Source organism: Neurospora tetraspora, assembly GCF_033439725.1.
Source record: "Neurospora tetraspora strain CBS 560.94 chromosome Unknown B0H65scaffold_8, whole genome shotgun sequence".
Classification (NCBI taxonomy): Eukaryota; Fungi; Ascomycota; class Sordariomycetes; order Sordariales; family Sordariaceae; genus Neurospora; species Neurospora tetraspora.
The window spans coordinates 2,790,879-2,812,077 of NW_026944390.1; the positions used below are offsets into that span (position 1 = coordinate 2,790,879).

General features: G+C 52.5%; 9 protein-coding genes across 9 annotated transcripts; 5 read left to right on the forward strand and 4 right to left on the reverse strand.

Moving 5' to 3' along the window:
* The first annotated feature begins 24 nt into the window (after positions 1-24).
* Positions 25-1,280, forward strand: B0H65DRAFT_479359 (proteasome maturation factor UMP1-domain-containing protein). Its single transcript, XM_062827526.1, has 2 exons — positions 25-307; positions 463-1,280. The coding sequence occupies exons 1-2, from the start codon at positions 305-307 to the stop codon at positions 958-960; spliced, it is 501 nt and encodes a 166-aa protein (XP_062677996.1). The 5' UTR covers positions 25-304; the 3' UTR covers positions 961-1,280.
* Positions 1,281-2,048: 768 nt separating this feature from the next.
* B0H65DRAFT_326057 (ubiquitin-related domain-containing protein) lies at positions 2,049-3,611 on the reverse strand. The gene is made up of 2 exons (XM_062823469.1): positions 2,772-3,611; positions 2,049-2,454 (listed from the first exon to the last, which is right to left on the reverse strand). The coding sequence occupies exons 1-2, from the start codon at positions 3,364-3,366 to the stop codon at positions 2,294-2,296; spliced, it is 756 nt and encodes a 251-aa protein (XP_062677997.1). The 5' UTR covers positions 3,367-3,611; the 3' UTR covers positions 2,049-2,293.
* A 1,410-nt stretch (positions 3,612-5,021) lies between these two features.
* B0H65DRAFT_326121 (uncharacterized protein) lies at positions 5,022-6,071 on the forward strand. Its single transcript, XM_062823470.1, has 2 exons — positions 5,022-5,200; positions 5,274-6,071. Exon 2 carries the CDS (start codon positions 5,307-5,309, stop codon positions 5,904-5,906), a length of 600 nt encoding a protein of 199 aa, XP_062677998.1. The 5' UTR covers positions 5,022-5,200; positions 5,274-5,306; the 3' UTR covers positions 5,907-6,071.
* Positions 6,072-6,985: 914 nt separating this feature from the next.
* Positions 6,986-8,211, forward strand: B0H65DRAFT_326181 (uncharacterized protein). Its single transcript, XM_062823471.1, has 3 exons — positions 6,986-7,041; positions 7,159-8,095; positions 8,147-8,211. The coding sequence occupies exon 2, from the start codon at positions 7,204-7,206 to the stop codon at positions 8,032-8,034; it is 831 nt and encodes a 276-aa protein (XP_062677999.1). The 5' UTR covers positions 6,986-7,041; positions 7,159-7,203; the 3' UTR covers positions 8,035-8,095; positions 8,147-8,211.
* Positions 8,212-8,878: 667 nt separating this feature from the next.
* Positions 8,879-10,607, reverse strand: B0H65DRAFT_479372 (marvel domain-containing protein). The gene is made up of 3 exons (XM_062827527.1): positions 10,213-10,607; positions 9,667-9,888; positions 8,879-9,422 (listed from the first exon to the last, which is right to left on the reverse strand). The coding sequence occupies exons 1-3, from the start codon at positions 10,249-10,251 to the stop codon at positions 9,114-9,116; spliced, it is 570 nt and encodes a 189-aa protein (XP_062678000.1). The 5' UTR covers positions 10,252-10,607; the 3' UTR covers positions 8,879-9,113.
* Positions 10,608-12,309: 1,702 nt separating this feature from the next.
* On the reverse strand, positions 12,310-13,386 carry B0H65DRAFT_326188 (uncharacterized protein). Its single transcript, XM_062823472.1, has 2 exons — positions 12,986-13,386; positions 12,310-12,924 (listed from the first exon to the last, which is right to left on the reverse strand). The coding sequence occupies exons 1-2, from the start codon at positions 13,124-13,126 to the stop codon at positions 12,568-12,570; spliced, it is 498 nt and encodes a 165-aa protein (XP_062678001.1). The 5' UTR covers positions 13,127-13,386; the 3' UTR covers positions 12,310-12,567.
* Positions 13,387-14,061: 675 nt separating this feature from the next.
* Positions 14,062-16,635, forward strand: B0H65DRAFT_553008 (adaptin N terminal region-domain-containing protein; the record flags this gene model as incomplete). Its single annotated transcript, XM_062829934.1, has 4 exons — positions 14,062-14,106; positions 14,362-14,622; positions 14,676-15,040; positions 15,090-16,635. The coding sequence occupies 4 exons, from the start codon at positions 14,062-14,064 to the stop codon at positions 16,633-16,635; spliced, it is 2,217 nt and encodes a 738-aa protein (XP_062678002.1).
* A 276-nt stretch (positions 16,636-16,911) lies between these two features.
* B0H65DRAFT_592460 (ribosome biogenesis protein Nop53/GLTSCR2) lies at positions 16,912-18,658 on the reverse strand. The gene is made up of 2 exons (XM_062831126.1): positions 18,460-18,658; positions 16,912-18,397 (listed from the first exon to the last, which is right to left on the reverse strand). The coding sequence occupies exons 1-2, from the start codon at positions 18,609-18,611 to the stop codon at positions 17,191-17,193; spliced, it is 1,359 nt and encodes a 452-aa protein (XP_062678003.1). The 5' UTR covers positions 18,612-18,658; the 3' UTR covers positions 16,912-17,190.
* A 442-nt stretch (positions 18,659-19,100) lies between these two features.
* Positions 19,101-21,181, forward strand: B0H65DRAFT_479382 (ras family-domain-containing protein). Its single transcript, XM_062827528.1, has 5 exons — positions 19,101-19,643; positions 19,750-19,775; positions 19,843-19,931; positions 20,035-20,164; positions 20,353-21,181. The coding sequence occupies exons 1-5, from the start codon at positions 19,597-19,599 to the stop codon at positions 20,706-20,708; spliced, it is 648 nt and encodes a 215-aa protein (XP_062678004.1). The 5' UTR covers positions 19,101-19,596; the 3' UTR covers positions 20,709-21,181.
* The last annotated feature ends 18 nt before the right edge of the window (positions 21,182-21,199 follow it).

Here is a 21,199-nt window from a genome sequence, read left to right on the forward strand (position 1 = left end):
CCTGCCGCCGCCGCCCAGTGACAACAGCCCTGCCGCCGCCTGCGACAACAGCGGGCAGGTGAACGCGGAAGCTGCTTGGAGCCTTGACGTTGACAGCCTTCCACTTCCATCTTCCATTCCTCATTCCAGCCTCAACACCAACCTCGAACAACGAACCACGACTTCATTTCTTGCGATACCCAATAGCAAATCCAGCGCTAGAGATACCATCCCAGTCGCACAACCAAACAAGTTTAATCCTCTCCAACCTAAACAAACAATACGTAATCAACACCGCCGCCTAGCTTAAGAGCAAACCGTCAAGATGGTAAGCTATCACCCCTCCATCAACAGCACACCATCAACGCAACATCACCAGTCGCCTCCTCTTCTAAGAGTGCCTTCTGTTCCATTCCCAGCTTCCACGCCCACCGTTCCCCCCTCTACCCCTTCTAAACGGTCATACTAACGCCCAGTTACCAGTCCCTCCGCATCGTCCCCGCCGACTCCCACACCACAACCTTCACCCACCTGCGCTCCATCGCCGCCCCCTCCGCCCCGGGGCTCCACGACACCCTCCGCTCCGGCCTCGCCCCGAACCCGCTCGACTCCGTCTCCTCCTCTTCTGGCGCCTCCACCGCCTCAGCAGTCCCCATCTCCTCGCACCCCCTCGAATCGCGCCTCAAGCAATGGGAAGCCACGCGCGAAGCCTTGCGCATGGAGACTCTTCGCCGCACCTTTGGCATGGCGGAGCCTATCCGCAGACAGATGGAGTTGAAGATTGTTCGGGATGGGGAGTGGAAGCCGCTTGCTCTTGGCGGAAGTGTGGGAACGCTCGGTGGAATGGGAAATGTGCATGAGGAGATTCTGATGGGACGGGATGGGGATATCACGTGGGAGGATGTGTTTACGGGCGAGGAGGGGAGGGCGGAGGTGAGCGTGCAGGAGGAGATGGAGAGGAAGTTGAGGATTTCGGCTTAGGCTTGGTTGGGGCTGAACAAGGCACGTTGATGGATAGGTTGAATGGGTTATGGCCACGGCATGCTAGAGCTGGAACACACAAGAACTCGACAACGGAATACGACTGCGATTAGACATCAGCTCCCCACACGTTCCACGTTTTGCAGGTTTATTATGCCATGGACGGTTCTGGGCGATGGGTGCCGATCGGTTCATGAAAGATGGATGGACATTGATACTGGCTCTGTCGGTTGCACATCCCAAGCAGAGGTTTGCAGGCAGGTTTGTAGCCACATGGAGCAGTCCATCATGGACCAATAGAGCGAACGTCAAAAGGAGATTCTCATGATTCAATATTTCCCAACGCCTGGTAAACTCGTAATATGTACATGACCATACTCATCTTCTCGCTCGGAGGATCATCGTATCCACACGCTCTGCCCAAGGCGGGAGCTCCCTCATCCATCTCATCTCGCTGGTTCGGGAGGACCCCCCCGTAGACTAAGTATTCACACCAGCGACCATTCATCACCCTCCGTCAGTCCCATTCTTCCAAATAAGCTACCTCCAACTCTTCCCACCAACCACTACGCTATCCAAGCAACAAACAAACAGCAACTCCCGCTGTAATAGGCAGGCAATAACTGCTCCCCCCACACACGTAAACAAAAACACGAAAGGAGCGTTGCATACAACTTAAGCAAAAAAAGACAAGACGCCACTCAGTTTCCCAGTACAGCCCGTACGTAAGCACAGTGGAGGAAAAACATGTCCGACGAACAACAACAACAACGGTATATCCAGTAGAGGAGGGAAGAAGAGAAAGACAGACAAGAACGGAAAATAGAGCCAAGTCTTCCAACATAAATACATGGATGGAATAATGGAATGGAATGGCCAAAATAGCTTAAGCCTTAAACAATAACGGCCACCGACCGGCCTCTTTCCTGAAATGCAAAAACAACAAAGGTTTCGCTGTGCAGGATGTGGGAGGGATGATTCGTCCCCATCTCATCTGTGCATACATACGCTGGCTGGGTGGGTAGTGAATACAGATCCAGCGGGAATCAGCATTAGCCAGCTAGAGGCCCGTCGCTTGTGACGGAGGGGAAGAAAGGGACCGAAGACTCGTTGTTGTTAACCGAGTTGAAGCTGGATCCGCTCGCTGCTTGCTGTTCTGGCCGATTTTGTCCGTATTGGGTCGGTATCAACTCGGACTCCGATCCGATATCATTACCGGTGGTATTTTTTAAAAAGGTGTTCCGAAGCAGCGAAGCGGTTAGGGTTAAAACGAGGAGACGGAGGGTATGTAATGGAAGTGCACGTTGTGCTGTGCTGTGTGCATGATGATCGCTCATAGAATAACACAACACGCACTTCCTCCTTCTCTCCTCGATCCTTCTCGCCCGCTTGCGCTCTTGCCGCCTTTTGCGCCTTCGCCGTCTTCTTCCATCATCTCGGCTGGTCGAACTGACATGTGGACGACGTTGGGGGTGTCGGGGGAGAATCTGTATTCTGTTTTTAGAGTATTGTTAGCACTCGTCCTTTGAAATCATCATCTCTCCAGCCATCATCATCATCATCTCCCCGATCTTGGCATCATTCTCAACGATCATCCATCCCCAATATCACTTTCTATCCATATTTCCCCTTCCCAGCTGACCCCCTCTCCCCATATCTCCCCATCCCCCCCTTATCACCTCACAACATCCGCCCTCCGCATCCTCTCTCTCCCCCCCCCCGACCTTCCAACATCCACTCTCCATCACCACCACCACGACAATCCTCTTCTCCAAGGGCCAAAAGAAGGAAATCGGACAAAAAGTACTCACTCTTCAAACTCTCCTTATCATCCAACAACTTCCCAAAATGAATCAGCCGAATACTCGTCGGACTCGCCGGCTTCCCCTCCCACTCCTCCCTCCACTCCCTCAGAATCAGTTCCTTGAGCTTATACACCGAGATACTAAATGGATCCGGCTGGCCCGTCTCCGCCACGGTCTCGGGGATGTCGACGCCCCGTTTGGACAAGTACTTCTCATCGATCTTGTACGGGTGTCGGGCTCCCGTCGGCAGGAGCAGGGTGATGTTGCAGACTGGGGCTTCGGTACTGGGTGCTGATGCAGACTGGGATGCTTGGGATATCGAGTCGGGATCGGGTTGTTGGGATTGAGATGCTGGGGAGGAAGCTGCTGGGTCGGTTTCGTCCTTGACATCTTGTAATGAGACGGGCATGGCGCCGGTGGCTGTGGGTATTGATGGTTCGCCTTCCTTGTTGTTCTGGGTTTGGGACTGGGTGGTGGCTGGTTGGTTGTTGATATGTTCCATCTGGGCTACGTCGCCTGTCGCTGAATGTTGGTGTTGTTGAAGCGCATCGTCGGTCTCGGGGCGTTTGCCGAGGTGTTTTGAATCGGTTGCGTCGGCCATATTGATGTTCGATGTCGATGCAATCGTATACCGAAAGGTGGTTTGGAGCAGGAGAGACGGCACGACGGCTGGCACCCCCCTAGGTGTTCTCCGGAAACTCAATCGAAATTAAACTGAAGGGTGGCTTGCTTGCGATGCAGCGTCGGCGCGGGTCCGTCCAAAGGAGCGTTGTGCTAGTGCTGATAGATGTACTGTTGTGGGTAAATTGCAAATGCGATGTATTGCGGGAAGTCAGGGCAAAGGGAACTGTTGTGGTTGTTGGATGTCCGGAAACGGCTGCCTTGGTAACTAAGTAACTCCGTAGGTCTTCGAGTTCCCTGTGTGGAGTGGAAAGTGATGGCTGGATTGAAGTGGGTGGTGGTTGATTGTGCACACCAGATTGAGTGGAACTGTGAGGTGACAGACACTTTGTCGCTCGTTTCTTCTCTCTGTGTAATGAATCGAAGAAGGAAAAGCAAAGATGGATTGGAGAAAGAAGAAGTAAAAAAGCGATGGGCGTGCGATTTGGGGACCGACTAGGTAATGCGATGAGCGGTGACCGCTTCGTGAGTGGTTGGATCAACGGGCTATGGGCCGGGTTCGTTACAAGACCAAAAAGGTTGGTGTGGTGTAATGGGTCGTCCGTGGTTTGGACCCTTAATGCCCGTAGCTATGTAGATGCAAGTCAAAAGAGTACTTGACCGGGCGAATGCAAATGCGATGCGGCCAAGTGTTGGTGCGGGCTGCGTGCGGGCTGCGGATGCGGTGCGGGTGAGAGATGTCCGAGCGGGTACGAGAGTCGAAAGAGGGCGGGCGGGCGGGCGGGCGGGAGGTTCGGTTTGTGTAGTGTGGACTGGAGTGCAGTGTGGAGGTGGATATCGATTACCGGTGAGGTTGCTTTGGAGATTTGGGCATGTAGATAGTTAGAGGTAATGTCGGGATCATGAACAATCCTGGGATGGTGACGACGTCTCTCTTTTGTTTATTTCCGCAGTGTATAAAACGGGGCATTAAGGACGGCACTCCCGCTACCCGAGTGTTTCCGGTGTAATGAACCAGAACAGGACGGTTGAGGCGAAAGCTACCTATCTTATGTCTACCCCGATTCTGAATGAGCTGATGCGTTCGGTTCCAAGACGTCAACGAATTCACGACTATCCAAGACCCAATATCAAAGTCCCGAGATCGGAATGAATCCGAGAACCGAATGGCAAATGATAAAATCATGCGGCCCGAGTCCGTACCTAGCGTCCGGTCTATCCGCTGCGGCGTGGGATTTTGGAGGTTAGGAAGGTCTGGTGTTTTTCTTTTCCTTTGTGACGATGGGGGACAACCTTGATGGATATAACGGCACCCATTGCAGCTGAAACGAGAGTCTTCATTGGTTGATGATGCTACTGCAAGGTCCACACTTGATCGGCAGACCCCGCACAGACTATTATGATTGTGGAGTTCATGATGCATCGTGCCAAGCTCGACTTTTATCCTTCACAAATCACGAGATCATCCTTCTTCTCACGAAAGACACTCCCTCGTCAAAGTTGCAGAGAAGAGAGGATGGTGGTTCGCAGTTGGCAAATCGATTTCAATCCCGTCGGAGTTTCATGGATGCATGTCCAGAACAAACATTCTTCAAAGTTATCGTCACGCCTGGCAGAATATCGGCACTGTCTTGCTGCAGTGGCTCACCATCTCAATTTCAACCGAGTGCCCGTCACAGTTCCTCTCCCACAAACCACACTGGGAATCTGCCATGGCCATGATTCATCATTCCCAAACCGCAAGCCGACGTTCTGAGCTGTGTTTATCACTCCATCCTGGAGGCTATCGCTCTGAGCATTCATCATTCAATCAAGCACGTCTATGGCTGTTTTTCGCTATCAGGATGCGGGAAGCTGGGAAAGCTAACTGCACTCGAGGAATCGAAGACAAGCCCATTGCTTCTCTGACACCGATGTTCAATGGTAACTTCCGGTGATGATCGAGATCCAGGGAAGACAGTCCCTGTTGTGTTCGTTTTCTCAAATGACCAGAACTGCGATTTTATGGGGAAGCAACGAACCATGGACGACACAGTTACCGGACAGTCGCGGGAACAAGCATGGATTGATATATGGCCCCTTGAGGACCAAGTAAGGGAAGTCGGAAAAATATGGTTGACTCGCCGCGAACTCGATGTATTTCTTTCTCAAACCTTTGAAGGAAGTCTTCTTCTACCGACAGTTTGGGCTCAAGACACTCGGCAATTTACTTATAAGACCAGGGGACAACCCTTCCGAAACGCGTCTTGGAACCCGACCGCGTTCCTGGGGTTAACCCAACATCGTGGTTGTTGTTGGACTGAGTTTGGGCAGTATTGTCTTGAAACATCACCATGCCTCCTACTCCATGGGGATTTCAATGTCCGACTGACGACTACCTCTAGCATACGATGCCAACAGCGGATAGACACACCTCTGTCTTGTGAGAAATACTATCACACAGGCGGTCTTTATGTTCTGGCCTCCAAAGCCACAGAATCTTCCAGCTGCCTCAAGAGGGGAGCTTCAAGGAACCGGTAACACAGTCACTCGCGAAAGTGTGTCTGTACCTCAGGTTGAGTGGGCTTGAGGTCACACTGATGAGGAGCTAGAAAACTCGAGCTTGGAGGCTGGTGTTTCGACCTTCCATCTGGTTGATGCCTGCTTGCAAAAGTTGGTCTCCTGCAGAATCGACCCCTCCAGGTCACGTCATATCGTGTTGTGAACAGACGGCTCATGAAGCGTCATTCCGGGAACAAATCATGCCAGTGACGTTGAGACGGAAGGCACGAAGATGGCCATTGTCCACGAGCTTCCGTGTGCACCATCGGATTCCACGATTGCACACCACCGAGGTCGGGAATTGTGACCATGGCCACTCTTGTGCTCCAGATCGTTCGCCAGTTTGACCGACAACATCTCAATCTTCCCAGACATCCGATGAAAGATTGCACAGAGCCACTAGTTGTGAACAGGTTATCACCATGTGCTAACTCAGGTCAAGGTCGAGGTTGCGGCAGGCGATGTTGAATGGCGTATATCTTGTCGTACCTGCCGTTCCAGTCATACAAACAAGCCTGGAGCGACCTGGACCTTCGAGCGCTCCTTCCTTTTCAACTTGAAAACTCCCACCACTCCAGGTTGAGGTGCAGCCCAGTCCTCAAGGTTCCCTTCGAAATTTCTGCTTCGACTTTTCCTTCCCGCCCTCGACCTTCCTCGACCTTGCCCTTCTTCCCGCCCCTCCACAAACACGCAAAAATTCCGAAACCAAATCCAAAACCCAAACACCTCGAATCCTCCAAAACCGTCACGAGCATTCTTACTGGCGCAGTCTACTTTGGAGTACAGCTTCCCTGTAAGTTGCTATTATTGTTTTTTCTCCAGCTCGCTTCCCCCCCTGACGAGTACCCTTCAATACCCAAATTCTCGTCAATCTTGGCGGCGACATCAAGCTCCCCTCACCTTGTCGTTTCACCATGCAAACAAACCCCCCACCGGACCACCCAAACACCGCAGTGACACAGAGCAGTCCTTTGATATTAGACGTGTACCAGCACGTCCAAGGGAGCGATGCTGTAGCACTCCGGCTGTTCCCTGCCATGCTGCCACCCGTTGCCGTGTTCCTGAATTTCACTTTGCAATTTCCTGTTCCGTCATGGGTCCACGATTCCATATGGTCGCGTCAAGTCCTTCTTTTCTTCCCTTCTGAGACTACGCCTCTCACCTCACTTTCCTTCTTTCTACCTTCTCTTCTTACGGCACTCCAAGCTGACACTCGTTTCACCAGCATTAGAGAACATTTTCTTGACTCTACAACCTTTTGGTATCAACAGCCAACATGTTCTTCAAGAAGTCCACCGCTGCGGCCGCGGCTGCTTTTGCTGGAGTTGTCGTCGCCCTCATTGACGGAGGTGCCTGCGCTGAGAAGCAAGTCAACGCTCTCCGTGAGCGCGATGATGGAATCTGGACCACCGTGTCTCTCACCACTACCGTCTACGGTACCACTACCCAGACCGTCCAGTTGACTGCCGCCGAGGTGACGAGCACCTCCTGCGAGACCATCACCTATGAGACTACTCTCAGCCCTGTCGAGACCGAGACTGGTTCCCCCGTTGAAGGCACGTACTCATCCGTTGCCAGTCCTGAGAGTACCACCACCGAGACGTCTACTAGCGTGGCTTACGCCACCGAGACCTCCACCGTCGACACGTCCAGCAGTGAGACCTCCACCAGCGAAGCTTCCACAACCACCGACGTCACTATTGTCGTCCCGGCTTCGACTGTTATTGCCAACACTACCACTGACTTGATCACCTCTCACGTTACCGTCACCGTCAAGAGCGGTACCCTCACTTCCACCATCTGGGCTACTGCTTCCGAGACCATCAGCGTCACCATCCCCAGCAGTGGCTTCCCCCTGCCGAGCTACAACTCCACGGCTACAACTGTGGCCAGAACCACGTACACCAACACGACCACCGTTGGACCTGCCACCAGCTTCTTGTCATCTTACACCTATCTTTCCTCCAGCACTCCTGCCTCGATCGGGGTTACCACTACCGGCTACGGCAGCCCTTATGCGTCTGCCACCGTCACTGCTGGAGCTGCCGGCATGAAGGCCAGCAGTCTACTCGGTCTCTTCGGTTTCCTGATGGCTCTGTTGGCATAGAGTTGCGTCTTTCCTGCCTCTTGGACATTCCTTTAGGGAAGCCATGGATAGTATGACAAGGGTAAGATCTCTTCTTTACGGTCCTAGAAGCATGAGCTGACCGGTGTCCTAGATTATGACATATTCCATATCTTATGATCAATCTTGGCTCACTCCGCGGGTGTTGGTATTGCCGTATGGGGTTTGGTGATCTGGTTGGCATGACTGCTATGATTCCATTTGGAAGCCATGTTAGTGACATGGTCGGATAGTTTTTCTCTTCTTTCACTCCTGCTTCAATTTTCCAAAAGATTTTCATGACTGTTATGATGTGGATGCATCAGAGTATAATCGGTAATGACTTATGGTTTCTCTGCAAGATGGTACGCATGAGATGCCGTAGACAAATGATCTCGGAGGTCCTTGGGCAGGCTGATGATGAGTGGATAAAAGGGTACTGCATGTACAATAAGCCCTGATATGTCGAGTAAAAGCAGTAACTCGACGATATGATTTCCATTCTGTCCAATGTCTCATGAGACTTTCCACCTACGAATGGTGGTAAGAATAAACCGAACACGTTACGGTCAGTACATTACACCTTGGGTATACTGTTATCACGCATCCAAGCGTCTTTGATATACCTTTGAAACTAACTTCCGGGCAGTTCCTGAATGGGAGAATCCCTAGGTGACTCTGGCCGATGTGCTTCCAAATTATTGTGATCCCTATCACAGTTTTGTAATGGCCTTTCCTAGCCAAAGCGAGCCGTATTGGACTGTCCGTGTTCGGTTTATTTTTAGGACCACTTCGCACCTGTCAGCCGATATCACCTTCAAGTCTTCAAAGTTCTTGAACGGGGACGTATTGAAATGCTTCATATTTTCTTTATCATAATATACGGGTATCTCAACTTCAGTCATTACATTATCCTTGAGTCTCCTCCCACTTCATTACCCATGTCCCTTTTGTTTTTCATCAATAATCCCATTATCATTACCTCTTCCTCATCCACCTCTTCCTCTTTTCTCTTCACCCTTTTATGACACCTCCGTTCCCTCTTTCCAAATCCTCAACACTACCCCTCAGGCCTCCCGTCTTTAAACATACGTCCTCGACCCCATACCTCCACCCCCCTTCCCCTTCCTCCACCTGATCCACCCCACCACCACCAACACCACCAAAACCGCAAAAGCCAAGAACTGGAAGATCTCGTCCGCCAGTCCCTTCTTGCAGCTCGACTGCAGCCTGCTCCAAGCCGTCTTCTCGTTCGGGTCCCCGTACAAAATGCCGTAGTACCAGTCGCCCTTGTACTTGCGCTTGCCCTGGTTCAAGAGGTTGTTGTCGAGGATCTTCATAACCTTGGTGGGGTCGGTGCAGGAGACACCGCGGGTGCCGATTGCCCAGGCCTGTGTGTGTTTTGGTGTTTTGTGTCAGTGGATGTTGTGATGTCGTACAGAGAGACAGGTTGGAGGATGGATGAAAGGGGGTTGGAGGAGGATGAAAGGGGAAGTGTGAGGGACGGGAGGCACTGAAGGAGGATGAAAGGGGAAATGGAGGGACTGGAAGCACTGAAGGCAGGAGGAAAGGGGAAATGTGAGGGACAAGAGGCACTGAAGGAGGACAAAATACAAATGAAAGAAAAAGACGTACAATACCACCAGCTAACAACACCAAAGCACCGATGGCATCGGCGCCTAGTACCACGATGTCTGGGATGAAACTGAGAAACAGGGCGGCGATGCCTAGAAAGCCTTCGAGAATGCCGTAGGCGCCCGTGAAAACGGAGTATTGCGTTGTGGTGGCTGCGGAACCGACTTTTTGGGCTGTGATGAAGGAGGCGGAGAGACCGATGATTACGGCGCCGAAGACGATCTGATGAGGAGAGGAAGGGGGTGTTAGTAGAGGTAGGTAAGGTAGCTGGGAAGTGATCTTGGGGATGAAGGTGAAGACAGGGGGGGTTGAATGGAAGATGAGATGGGTTGGCACAGGGAAAGGAGATGTGGTGTCCGAAATCACGGAGATGGAAGGAATTGTAAACAAATGGGGTGGGTTGTAATTGTGATATTGGGAAAATAGGTAGGAGAGTTAGAGGTAGGTAGGGGTAACGGGTTATAGGAAGTACGTGAAGGGTGTGAGTGATACAACATGAAGTGATTTTATGATATGAGTGTCGGTGGTAGGAGGAAGTAAACATACCTGAAGGCCACGAAGGCCGAGACACAAACCGGCGAGCATCTTGTCTTGTTTTTTCTGTTTCACTTCAACAACTAAATTCTTGATGATGGGAAAGTTCAAAACCAAAAGGAAATCTTTCCGGCACTTGAAAAGCGAGCGAGACCACCAACTTTTGTATCTAAACTCCTCTCACCTCATGACATGGCGAGGTGGTATCAAACGGCCGAGGCTACCTCACACCACCCCCATGGCATCGGATATCATGGTAACAAACTAAACTAAAATCGAGACTAGGTAGTCTAGGCAGTAGACTACTCGCCCACCCATGGTTCGCCCATAATGTGGTCTAAGTCTGCCAGTGATGGCCAGTGATATGCATGTTGGTGACCATTGTCACCCTCCTCTCCCGAAATTCGCGAATCGCGGATCGGATGTTGCCTAAACGATCCTTATGGTCTTTTTGTCTGTACTCCTAGTTCCTGAAACCTTTTTTTTTTTTTTTTTTTTTTTTTTTTTTTTTTTTTGTCTTTGCGAACTTAAAAGTGGAAAGATATCGTCGTGTGTACATTGTGACTCCAAAGATAATGACATCCTCTTGTCCCTACCCCCAGTCCAGTCCTCACACAGCCGAGTCAATATTGCTATACCTCTTTACCGGGTTTTGACTGCCGTCAATAGTCTGTCTGTATTCACATCTTCCGTTGTTCGTTCGGTAACAACTCAGAAGGCTGAGCTCCGTGGCTCCGTTCATACAGTAGTAGTGATCTTCACTTCCCCGCCCGCCCTATATCCACACAGTTACATAGCCTTTTGTGACTATTCAATCAGAGTTTGCGAACAAAATAAATGCGAGCTCGCATTTGGCAGGAGAGGCAGGGCAGAAAGTCAGCCAGAACCAAAGACACAGCCAGAACAAAACCCCACAAGAACCGTACATTAAGTCTAACAGACAAGCACTGACAGGCATCACAGTACAGTAGTGTAAAGACAGGCTGAGAGAAATGCCGTCATATCGTAACATATCCCCTCCCAGCTCCTAGCTCCCAGCCACATCCCGAATCCAAAAATAAAGCCCTGGAACAACAAAGGACTTTTGCTGGCAAATCGCAAATGGTGGTACTCATTTGGGAAATAACAAACAGAACTTGAACCTCAAGGGGCAAAGCCTAACTGGTCCCAAGGTTCAATGCAACCCCAATCTCACGAACCGCCTGAGTGTCACTGGTAGCTCGCTGTTGCCTAGAGTTAGTGTTGTTAGTGCAAAGTATGAAGTGTAGCGAGGTAGTACTAGCGAGGGCTGTTGTTGACTTGTTCATGTTACCCCTGAGCTTGACAGCTTGTGTGTGATTGGTTAGATTGGCTGGTTTGGGGAAGATAAAGTCCAGGTGCCAAGGATCCAGATATCATTCGGGGCCGTCTCCCCGAAACTATGACTCTTCCGTGTAGGTGCAAACTTTACGGAAAGGTTCTGAGCTTGATATGTATTCAATGGCTTCAAAACGAAGACTTTCGCATGTACATCAGATTCCACGTGTAAGTGAGCCCGCAAATGATCCCCGCCAGAGGTCTCGAGGAGTTGCTCTTAGACGGATGTTGCATTTTCAGACCGTCTTGTGTCTGTGAACAGCTTATTCCCTACCCATGTGGACGCTATAGCAAGCGGTTACAAGAGAGATTCTTGCTCCAAGAGGGTATTGCTCAGAGAGACTGACTGTACCGAGCTAGCCAAACTGCCAGGCTTGTACTCCGAGGTGCTGCGAAGCTGTCAGAACCTTAACCCGGGTTCCAAGCGGTCTCCCGTCTTCCCTTGCCCATCGTACACATCTCCAGGGGACCTTGTCGAGTGAGGTCCTTCCCCATCCTGGTGTCGTACGGGGTCACTGAGCAGGAAATGCCAGGCGTACCGTATAAAGTCCAGCAGTCTTTGCCCCTCCTTCTCTTTCCGGGGTTCGTCTTTCGGGTGATTCCGCCTGGGGGTCCTCGTCGGGTACCATCTCGGGGCTATCGGTGTGTCGATGTGTTGGTACCGTTACTTTGTCTCTTCATACGGCCAGTTCTTCCGAGTTCAAGGTTATTTTCTCCGTTAAGACAGAAACAGGGTCGCATAATGTATCATCATTGTTTTCGTTCTTGAACCGCACCAATCGCTGTGATATGCATATTTCGGGTGTGTATAGTAACAGCGAGGTTGAGACGTAGTCCCACCCTCAAACATTGTCGTCTAACCTCGAGGTACCTATAACGACAATGCTGGAATAGCATGTTCCAGCGGTTCTCTGCGCACTTCCCAAGCAAGCCAGTCGGATCTCGTTGTCCTGTATCACCACGTTAGCATTCATTCCACAGTCCTTCCCTTCACATTCTCCCCAGGATAACTCACGGTAGTAGTCCCATACTATTGATCTTCCAAACTCCCACCGCCAACGCCAACACCTGCATAAGCACATACGCCGCCTTCACCTGCAAGATAGACCCCCTGTTGCTATCCGTCTCGAATCTCTCGAAAGCCTGGTTGGTGCTCAACAGACCCATGATGGGGTTCTTGAACGCCATAAACACCATCATGATACTGAAGATCTGGAGCGAGTTGCCGGACATGTACATCATGATGAGCGTCATGGGCAGGTTCTTGGCGGGCGCGAGGGCGACTTCCCAGGCCTTTTTGAGCTTGAGCTGATCCATCTGTTCGGGGGAAGGGGGTTCGCGCGGGGGAGGGCGGGAGGCATCCTTCTTCTGTTGGTGCAATTGTGTTAGCTCTGTACAAGGTGATGGTTGTACTCGGGGGTTATCGTACCTTGGAAGGGCCGGACACGGCTTGCGACGAGTACCCTGGGGGATCGGGGATGCTGGCCGGCTTGGACTTGTGAGGCGGTGGGTTGGTAAGGTCGGTTACCCATCTCGGGGAGGGGTCGGCAACGGGTTTTAGGTCTGTCATGGCGGGCGTTATGGATGCGCTTAAAGATGTCGGTAGAGTTGGTGATGGAGGTAGAAGCCGGATCAGATGCAATGCGATGACGCCGGGAGGAGACACAACGTGTACGTGATGGAGTCCGTGCTTCTGTAGCTGTCCCTGAAAGAGCGCCCCACTATTTGAGCCGCTTCCCCACCCTGGACGCTGAGTGGTGGGGACCGTGCGCTGTTGATGATGCTACGGAGCTCCACTGAAGCGTGCCAGCCGTTCACTGGCAGAAGGCGTGGTCCAGTGGGCGTTCAGTGCAAGTCGCAGGGTTCGCGATCGCTGACCAGGAGGTGCCGTAATTAACGAATCGACGGTTCAGGGGACGCCCCAGGACGGGAACCGGTGAACAGAAGCGAACATTATTTCCATCGAACACCCCCGGCGAGTCCGCAATTTGAACTAAACATCATCTTTTTATTTGGCTTGGAGTTTTGCGACTAGGAGGCTGTTTCATCCGATTCAACTACGTACAGCAAGTGGAGGGTAGTTTGCCCCGGACAAGACCTACACCGAGCATACCGACGACGACGAGCATCGCGATCCATTATCGACGACTACCTCGACTCGACTTTGACACTCCGGACCTCCGCGGCGGACATCGGATTACTTGACGCGACTTCGAGGCTGAAACGAAGAGGAGGACAAGAGAGAGGGTGTCATCTGCTGTACATCGGTTGGCTGGTCTCGACTCGCGATATCGCAAACATACCTACCATTGTGTTCCAGCAAGAGGGGCTTTTCTTGTCTACCACACCACCACGCCTTGCGCCTGCGCCGAGCTCGTTTGCCATTCGTCCATTTTATCCATATCGAGCCTTTTCGTCGCATCGCAATCGCATCACCGGGTTCGACTCGACCAAAATAGGGATAGTAGTTGAGGAGGTGGACGATACACACTGCAAGCAGCCAACATGTCGACCCAACAAGGAGGAGGAGACTCCAAGCTGTTCGCGAGGGTAAGATGAAAATACTATGTTTGTTAGACGGGGCTTCCCTTTTACCTTCGGGATATGCCGTTGCTTTGTCTACCACCCCTCCCATCCAAACCAGCTCAGCTCCTGTATCTCCTCCCTTGCTTGTTTGTTTCTCTTTGACATCGCGAACCTTGATGGCAAGAAGCACATGAGCTACCCCTGACCTCATGAACACCGCAACCATGTTTGTCGCATACCCTATCCCCACCGAACATCAGCTTACCTCAAACTCGACAGGGCAAAGTAGCTGAGCTACGCCTCGAGCTGAACAGCGGCAGCAAGAAGGACAAGAACTTTACCCAAAAGAAGATTGCCCTCAAGAAGATTGTCGCCAACATGACCATGAGCAACAATGACATGGTTGGCTTGTTCCCGGATATTGTTGCCTGCATGGCCATTCAGTCCCTGGAAATCAAGAAGATGTGTTTCTTGTACTTGGTCAACTATGCGAGGATGAGGCCAGACATTGCGGTAAAAGCAATTCCGGTCCTCGAACATGTAAGTCACCACATCTGCCCTTGTTCTGCCATATAGTCACTAACAATAACCAGGACATGGAAGACCCAAACCCCCTTGTTCGCGCCCTCGCCCTACGCACCATGTCTTATATCCACGTGCGAGAGTTTGTCGAGGCTACCGTACCACTAGTCAAGCACCTTCTCCGCGATATCGACCCCTACGTTCGCAAGACGGCCGCTTTCTGCGTGGCCAAGCTCTACGATCATGATAGACACATGGTTGAGGCCTCAGACCTTATCGACAGACTCAACAACCTTCTGAGGGATGACAATCCGACAGTGGTGGCCAGCGCTCTGGCGAGCTTGATGGATATCTGGGAGAGAAGTGATGCTATCAAACTCACTATCGACTACAGCAATGCCTCCAAGATGGTTGCCATTCTGGCCGACTGCTCTGAGTAGGTTATCCCCCTTCCAACCCAAATATTGTCTGCTAACAACCACTAGGTGGGGCCAAACCTACATCCTCGAAGCCCTCATGTCCTACGTCCCCCAAGAATCCGGCGAAGCCCTTCTCCTCGCCGAGCGCATTGCCCCACGCCTCTCACACTCCAACTCCTCGGTAGTCCTCACCTGTATCCGCGTAATCCTCTACCTCATGAACTACATCTCCGACCAAAAGCAAATCTCCGCCCTCTGCCGGAAGCTCTCCCCACCACTGGTCACCCTCCTCGCCAAGGGCCCCGAAGTTCAATACCTTGCCCTGCGCAACGCCCTCCTCATCCTCCAACGCCGCCCCGAAGTCCTCCGCAACGACATCCGCGTCTTCTTTTGCAAGTACAACGATCCCATCTACGTCAAGGTGACCAAACTCGAGCTCATCTTCATGCTCGCCAACGAGAAGAACATCGACGAAGTCTTGACGGAACTCCGCGAGTACGCCACGGAAATCGACGTTCACTTCGTCCGCAAGGCTGTCCGCGCCATCGGCAAGCTGGCCATTAAGATTGAGCCAGCGGCCAAGCGGTGCATCAACCTGCTGCTCGAACTGGTGTCGACTAAGGTCACCTACATCGTGCAAGAAGCGACGGTAGTAATCCGCAACATCTTCCGCAAGTATCCTAACCAGTACGAGTCTATCATCGGCACCCTCTGCGAGCACCTGGACTCCCTCGACGAACCAGAAGCCAAAGCAGCCATGGTATGGGTCATCGGCCAATACGCCTCGCGCATCGAGAACTCGGACGCCCTCCTCGAAGACTTTTTGTATTCCTTCGCTGAAGAGCCCGTCGAAGTCCAGCTCGCCCTGCTCACAGCAACCGTCAAGCTCTTCATCCAACGTCCCACCAAGGGCCAGGACCTCGTCCCCCGCGTGCTCAAATGGGCCACCGAAGAAACCGACAATCCTGACCTCCGCGATAGAGCGTACATGTACTGGCGCCTCCTCTCGACAGACATGGAATCAGCCAAGCGCATCGTCATGGGCGAGAAACCCGCCATCACCGCCGAATCCGAGCGTCTCGACCCCGTCACCCTCGAAGAGATGTGTCTCAACGTCGGCACCCTAGCAACAGTCTACCTCAAACCGGTGCAAACCGTCTTCCGCAACGCCCGCCCCCGCAAACTCCAAGACTCACCTTGCCTCCAACGCCCCGACTACCCCGAATACGCAGCAGCCCAACTCCCCAACCCCAAATCCCTCTCCCAATTCGGACAAGGTCACCAACCCTCCGATTTCGACCCGCGCGTCCCTGGGTCCCGACCTGCCCCTCCTTCTTCTAACACTCAGAGTCAAGGAGGAGGGAACCTAGCCCAAGCAGTCCACGACGCAGACGCTTACTTCACGCAGCAAGCTAGCCAGCAAGCAGCGGTCAACGACGCGGATGCGTATTTTGCGCAGCAGATGAGGCAGATGCAGATACAGCAGCCTGGCGACAGTTTCGGGGGGGATGCGGGACACGGGTATGGGCAGGGGTATGTGGTTAGTCAGAGCTCGGCGTATCAGCCGGGGATGGGGGGGATGAATGGGGCTCAGGGGGATTTGTTGCTGTGAGTACCTAGACTTAGTGTGAGGTGGAGGAGAGATGAGATAGGCGGGAGTTGAAAGGGGTGGAAGAGTGAGAAGAGGGGGGAAGAGGGGGAAGAGGTGTACTGTATGAGGTAGTAATGTAATAGGTAGGGAGTTGTAAAGGGTGTTAAGTGTGTCAAGGGAGAGTTGTTGGGTGGTAGAATGGTAGGGTGGTTGGTGGTGGGAAAAGATATCCATATTTAGGTTTAGGTTGTAGATAATGTGAATAACAGTAATATCCCGTCACAGCTACGCATGCATGGTGGTATGTTCTGGCGTATATTTTAATAAGCGGCTTGTGAAACATTCGTGTCACTATACTCGAAAGACAAAGACGCGAGCGTAGGACCTCGTATGTTCCAACCTTTTATTGCACTCAAAATTAAGTGAGAGAACCGTAATAACGCCGATCTAAACATGGTGTACGTACTAAAAAAAACCGAAAGGGAATATTTTGCAAAGGAAAAACAGTACAATTACCAAACAAATCCGAATATGTGTCCGTAAAATGCCAGCCCCCAAACCGTTGCAGCCGAGCGCTTAATTCAGAGTAAAATCCTTGAAAGTCCACTTCTCCGTAACCTTTGTCTTGGCCTGCTTCTTGAACGGAATGTGCCTCCTCGCCTCCACCTTGCCTCTGAGCAACATATTCCTGTACCTGTCTTTCAACAGGTTACCCTCCGGCTTGAGCAACCGCAGCGAATCCTGCAGCTCATCCGGCAGGACCAGCTCCAGATCCTTCTCAGGCAGCTTGAACTTGCCTAGTTGCCTGCGGCGCAGCTCGACGTCGTCATCCTCCTCAACACTGGCGTCGTCGTCTTCGTTGGGGTTGGATTCGGCTTTTTGGAGGGCAAGCTGCCTCTCCTTCTCGGCCAGTTCCTTGGCAATCTGCTTAACTCTGGCGGCCTCGGCCTCCCTCTTCTTGATGGCCGCCTCGTGCTTCAGACGCTGCTCCTCGGCCTTGCGGCGCTTGATCTTGTTGCGCTGGGCTTGCGTCTTGCGCTCCGGTCGCTTCTGCTTCTTCTTGGACAACCCCTCCGCATCGCTCTCGGCTCCCTCCCAGGCGGAATCATCCTCCCACTCGGACAGCTCGGCTCTCTTCTCGGCGGCCTCGGCCTCGGCGCGCGACTTGGCGGCCGCTTCGGCCTTGAGACGCTCCTTCTCGAGTTCCTCCAGACGCTTCTTCTCGGCTTCCTCGGCCTTGCGCAGCTCCTCCTGGTAGCGCTCAGAGTAGTCGGTGAAGGCGGGGTTGTACGACTTGTCGCCCTTGGGCTTGGGAACGGCAGGGAGCTGCTTGCCGGTGGCGGCGAGGGAGATGGGTTGTTGTGTGAGAGTCTTGGGGGCCTTGGGCTTCTCGGCCTTGGGCAGGAAGTTGAACGTTTCCTCGGCCTGCTTCTTCTTCTTCTCTTCCTCCGGGTCGGCCCAGGCGTCAAAGGTGGCGTCGACGACCTCGACGGTGGTGGTGTGGTGGCCATCGGCGACGCGCTTCAGGCGGGAGAGTTCCTTCTGGGTGACGTAGGTGGCACGGAGGCGCTTGGAGGGCAGGACGCCATCGGTGACCTTGCCGGATGTTTCAGAAGCCGGGCGCTTCTTGAGGGAGACGGCGGGGACGGCAGAGCGCTGGGCGAGGATCTCGTCGGCCTTCAAGGGCTTCTTGAGGTGCTTGGGGAGCTTCTTCGTGATTTCAGTGTCGGGCTTGACGTCGATGGCGAAGAGTTCTTCGGAGGCTTTCTCGGCAATGACACCACTGTAATGCGATTCATGTTAACCAATTGGTTTGCTGGGTAAGACAATATGAGGGGACCGTACCCCTTGATGATCTGGGCGTTCAACTCCTCGAGACCCTGCTCGACCTCCGTAACGTCGACATTCTTCCTCCACGCCTTCTTGCCCTTTCTCGACGGTTGGTTGTATTGCTTGGGGGCTTCGGGATTGCCCGACAGGGGTTTTAGAACGGGCATTTTGGGTATGTGGTGGTGTGTTGTTGTTGTTGTTGTTGTTGTTGTTGGGCAATGAGTCGAGAGAGGTTCGTGCAGATAAGAAATGGAAGTGTCGATACCTCGAAACCGCCTGAAATTCTGGGGTCTCCTCTGCAATCAATCCGACTTTCCAGTGGGGTGTGCAACTCAAAATTTCAGCGGCGACAGGAGGCTGCGATAAGATAACCTGGAAGCGCTTCCCCAGCCGTGCTCAGCTGGCAATTGCAACAATCAACCAATCACACTTTGGAGTCAGGACAAGCCCATGACGGCCGCCAAGCCTTTGGATCGTCTCTGTCTTTTTGGCCGAGTGAAGTGTCGAACTGTCGGGTCTGGGCGCAGACTGCGGCGCACCTCCCCCCCACTGATGGCTTGGCGCGGTCCCCTTTCTCTCGCATGAGTCCGCTTCGGGGAAGAAGAGGAAAGCCGCAAAGAGAAAAGAGTTGTTCAGACTTGATCATGAAAAAAGACACGTAGTATGGAATGTCGGTCAATGAACAAATCTGCATCAATATTAAATTTCATAATATTTTCAACTGTTTGTAGTTTAAAGTCTCTTTCAGATCTTTCGATCCGATATCTGTTTACACGTGTAGTAAAGAAGACTGAAGACCCCAGCAACAATCGACTCGGCAACGGGACCCCGACTGGATCCAAACACCGACCCGATTCCAAGCACCCGACTTGTCTCCAGCTTGCACCCCCGGCCACGCCCCGTCCGTCGCACCACCACTGAGGACCACTCAACGCTGCACCAGTCTCCGGCAACTCTCCGCCGTCCACTTCCACTTCGATCCATATCCCTCGACCAGACAACTCTAGACCAACTCCGACCGCCTAAACTTTCTGCCACTTAACAACCACTTCCTCCAAAGCCCGAAAGCTTTCCCTTGACCGCGTTTCCTTGGATTCCGAATACCTTCAGCTACCCCGCCAAATACCGTAATCCGCAAACACATCCATCACAATGGCGCAAGCAGGCGGGTCATACAACAACCCCTTGAAGAAGTTCAAGTAAGACAGCATACCCGACACTTTGCTTCCATGGCCGGACATTGCACTCGAGAAAACAAAAGACAAAAGACAACACAAGATGCTAACTACTCTTCCTCTTCACCAGGTTGGTCTTCTTGGGCGAACAAAGCGGTATGCGACCACCTACCTACAACACTTGCTTCCAACACCGATCCTCACTAACCATTGCGCGCAACAGTCGGCAAGACGTCGCTCATCACACGCTTCATGTACGACTCGTTCGATAACATGTACCAAGCCACCATTGGTATCGATTTCCTTTCCAAGGCATGTCAACACCTCTGACCGCTTTCAAGGCAACACGCGCCGCCGCAGCGAGTACCTGAAGGACACAATGGGGGAACATGTTGGCTAACTGTACGGGAAACAGACCATGTACCTCGAAGATCGAACAGTCCGCCTACAGCTCTGGGATACAGCCGGCCAGGAGCGCTTCCGCTCTCTGATCCCTTCGTACATCCGCGACTCGTCGGTGGCTGTGGTAGTTTACGACATTTCGAGTATGTTTCCTTTTCTTCCCACCTTTCTTACACATTCATTGTCTTCAAATTCCCAACTAGCTTCCCACTTCCCTCACCGCCTTCCACCCCGCCATACATATCTCCCAACAGCTTCCCCAGTCTCTCCCTCCCCCACCCAATGGCACCTCACTGACTGACTGACCACTTTCTTGCAATTGTAAAAACAGACGCCAAATCCTTCCAAAACACACGAAAATGGATCGACGACGTGCGCGCCGAGCGGGGCAACGACGTGATCATCGTGCTGGTCGGCAACAAGACGGATCTGAACGACAAGCGCGAAGTGACTACGGCGCAGGGCGAGGAAGAAGCCCGGCGCAACAACCTCATGTTCGTCGAGACGTCGGCAAAGCTGGGCCACAACGTCAAGACGCTGTTCAAGAGGATAGCCCAAGCTTTGCCCGGGATGGAGGGCACCGGTGGGGAAGGCGGTGCCGGTTCCGGAGGACAAGGAGGCGGGGCGGCGACGAGGATTGATGTTAGCAGTAAGGAGACGGTGGCGCAGGAGGGGTGCGCTTGTTAGATGGTCTTGGTCTGGTCTGGTCTGGTCTGATCGGGACAGGGACAGGTGCGGCAGGCTCGGGGGAAGACTGACTACCTCTTCCTAGGGAAAGGGGGTGCTGGGTGGGGAACGAGCGGCTGAGTGAAGTTGAGGGGAAGTGAACGAGGGGAGACAGACAGCAATGGGGATGAATGACCATGTTGACGATGTTAACGAGGTTAACGATGTAATGGGGAATATTATGATGAGAGATGGAACATGATGATGAGGGGAAATAGAGGTGGGCTAGACAACCTGACAACGCAACGGGGAGAAATAATGAGAATTGGCTGTGTTTGTGCTTACGGTTTGGCTGGCTGGCTAAGCAAGGCGATCGGAGCATAGCATGCAAAGGGGGGGTTGGTTTTGTTGGGGCTTAACGCTTATAATAATATGATAAAAGACATAATACTTGCATCTACTTGAGTTGGACGAATGATATGCGTATCTTTGATGATATCTGGACAGCTTCA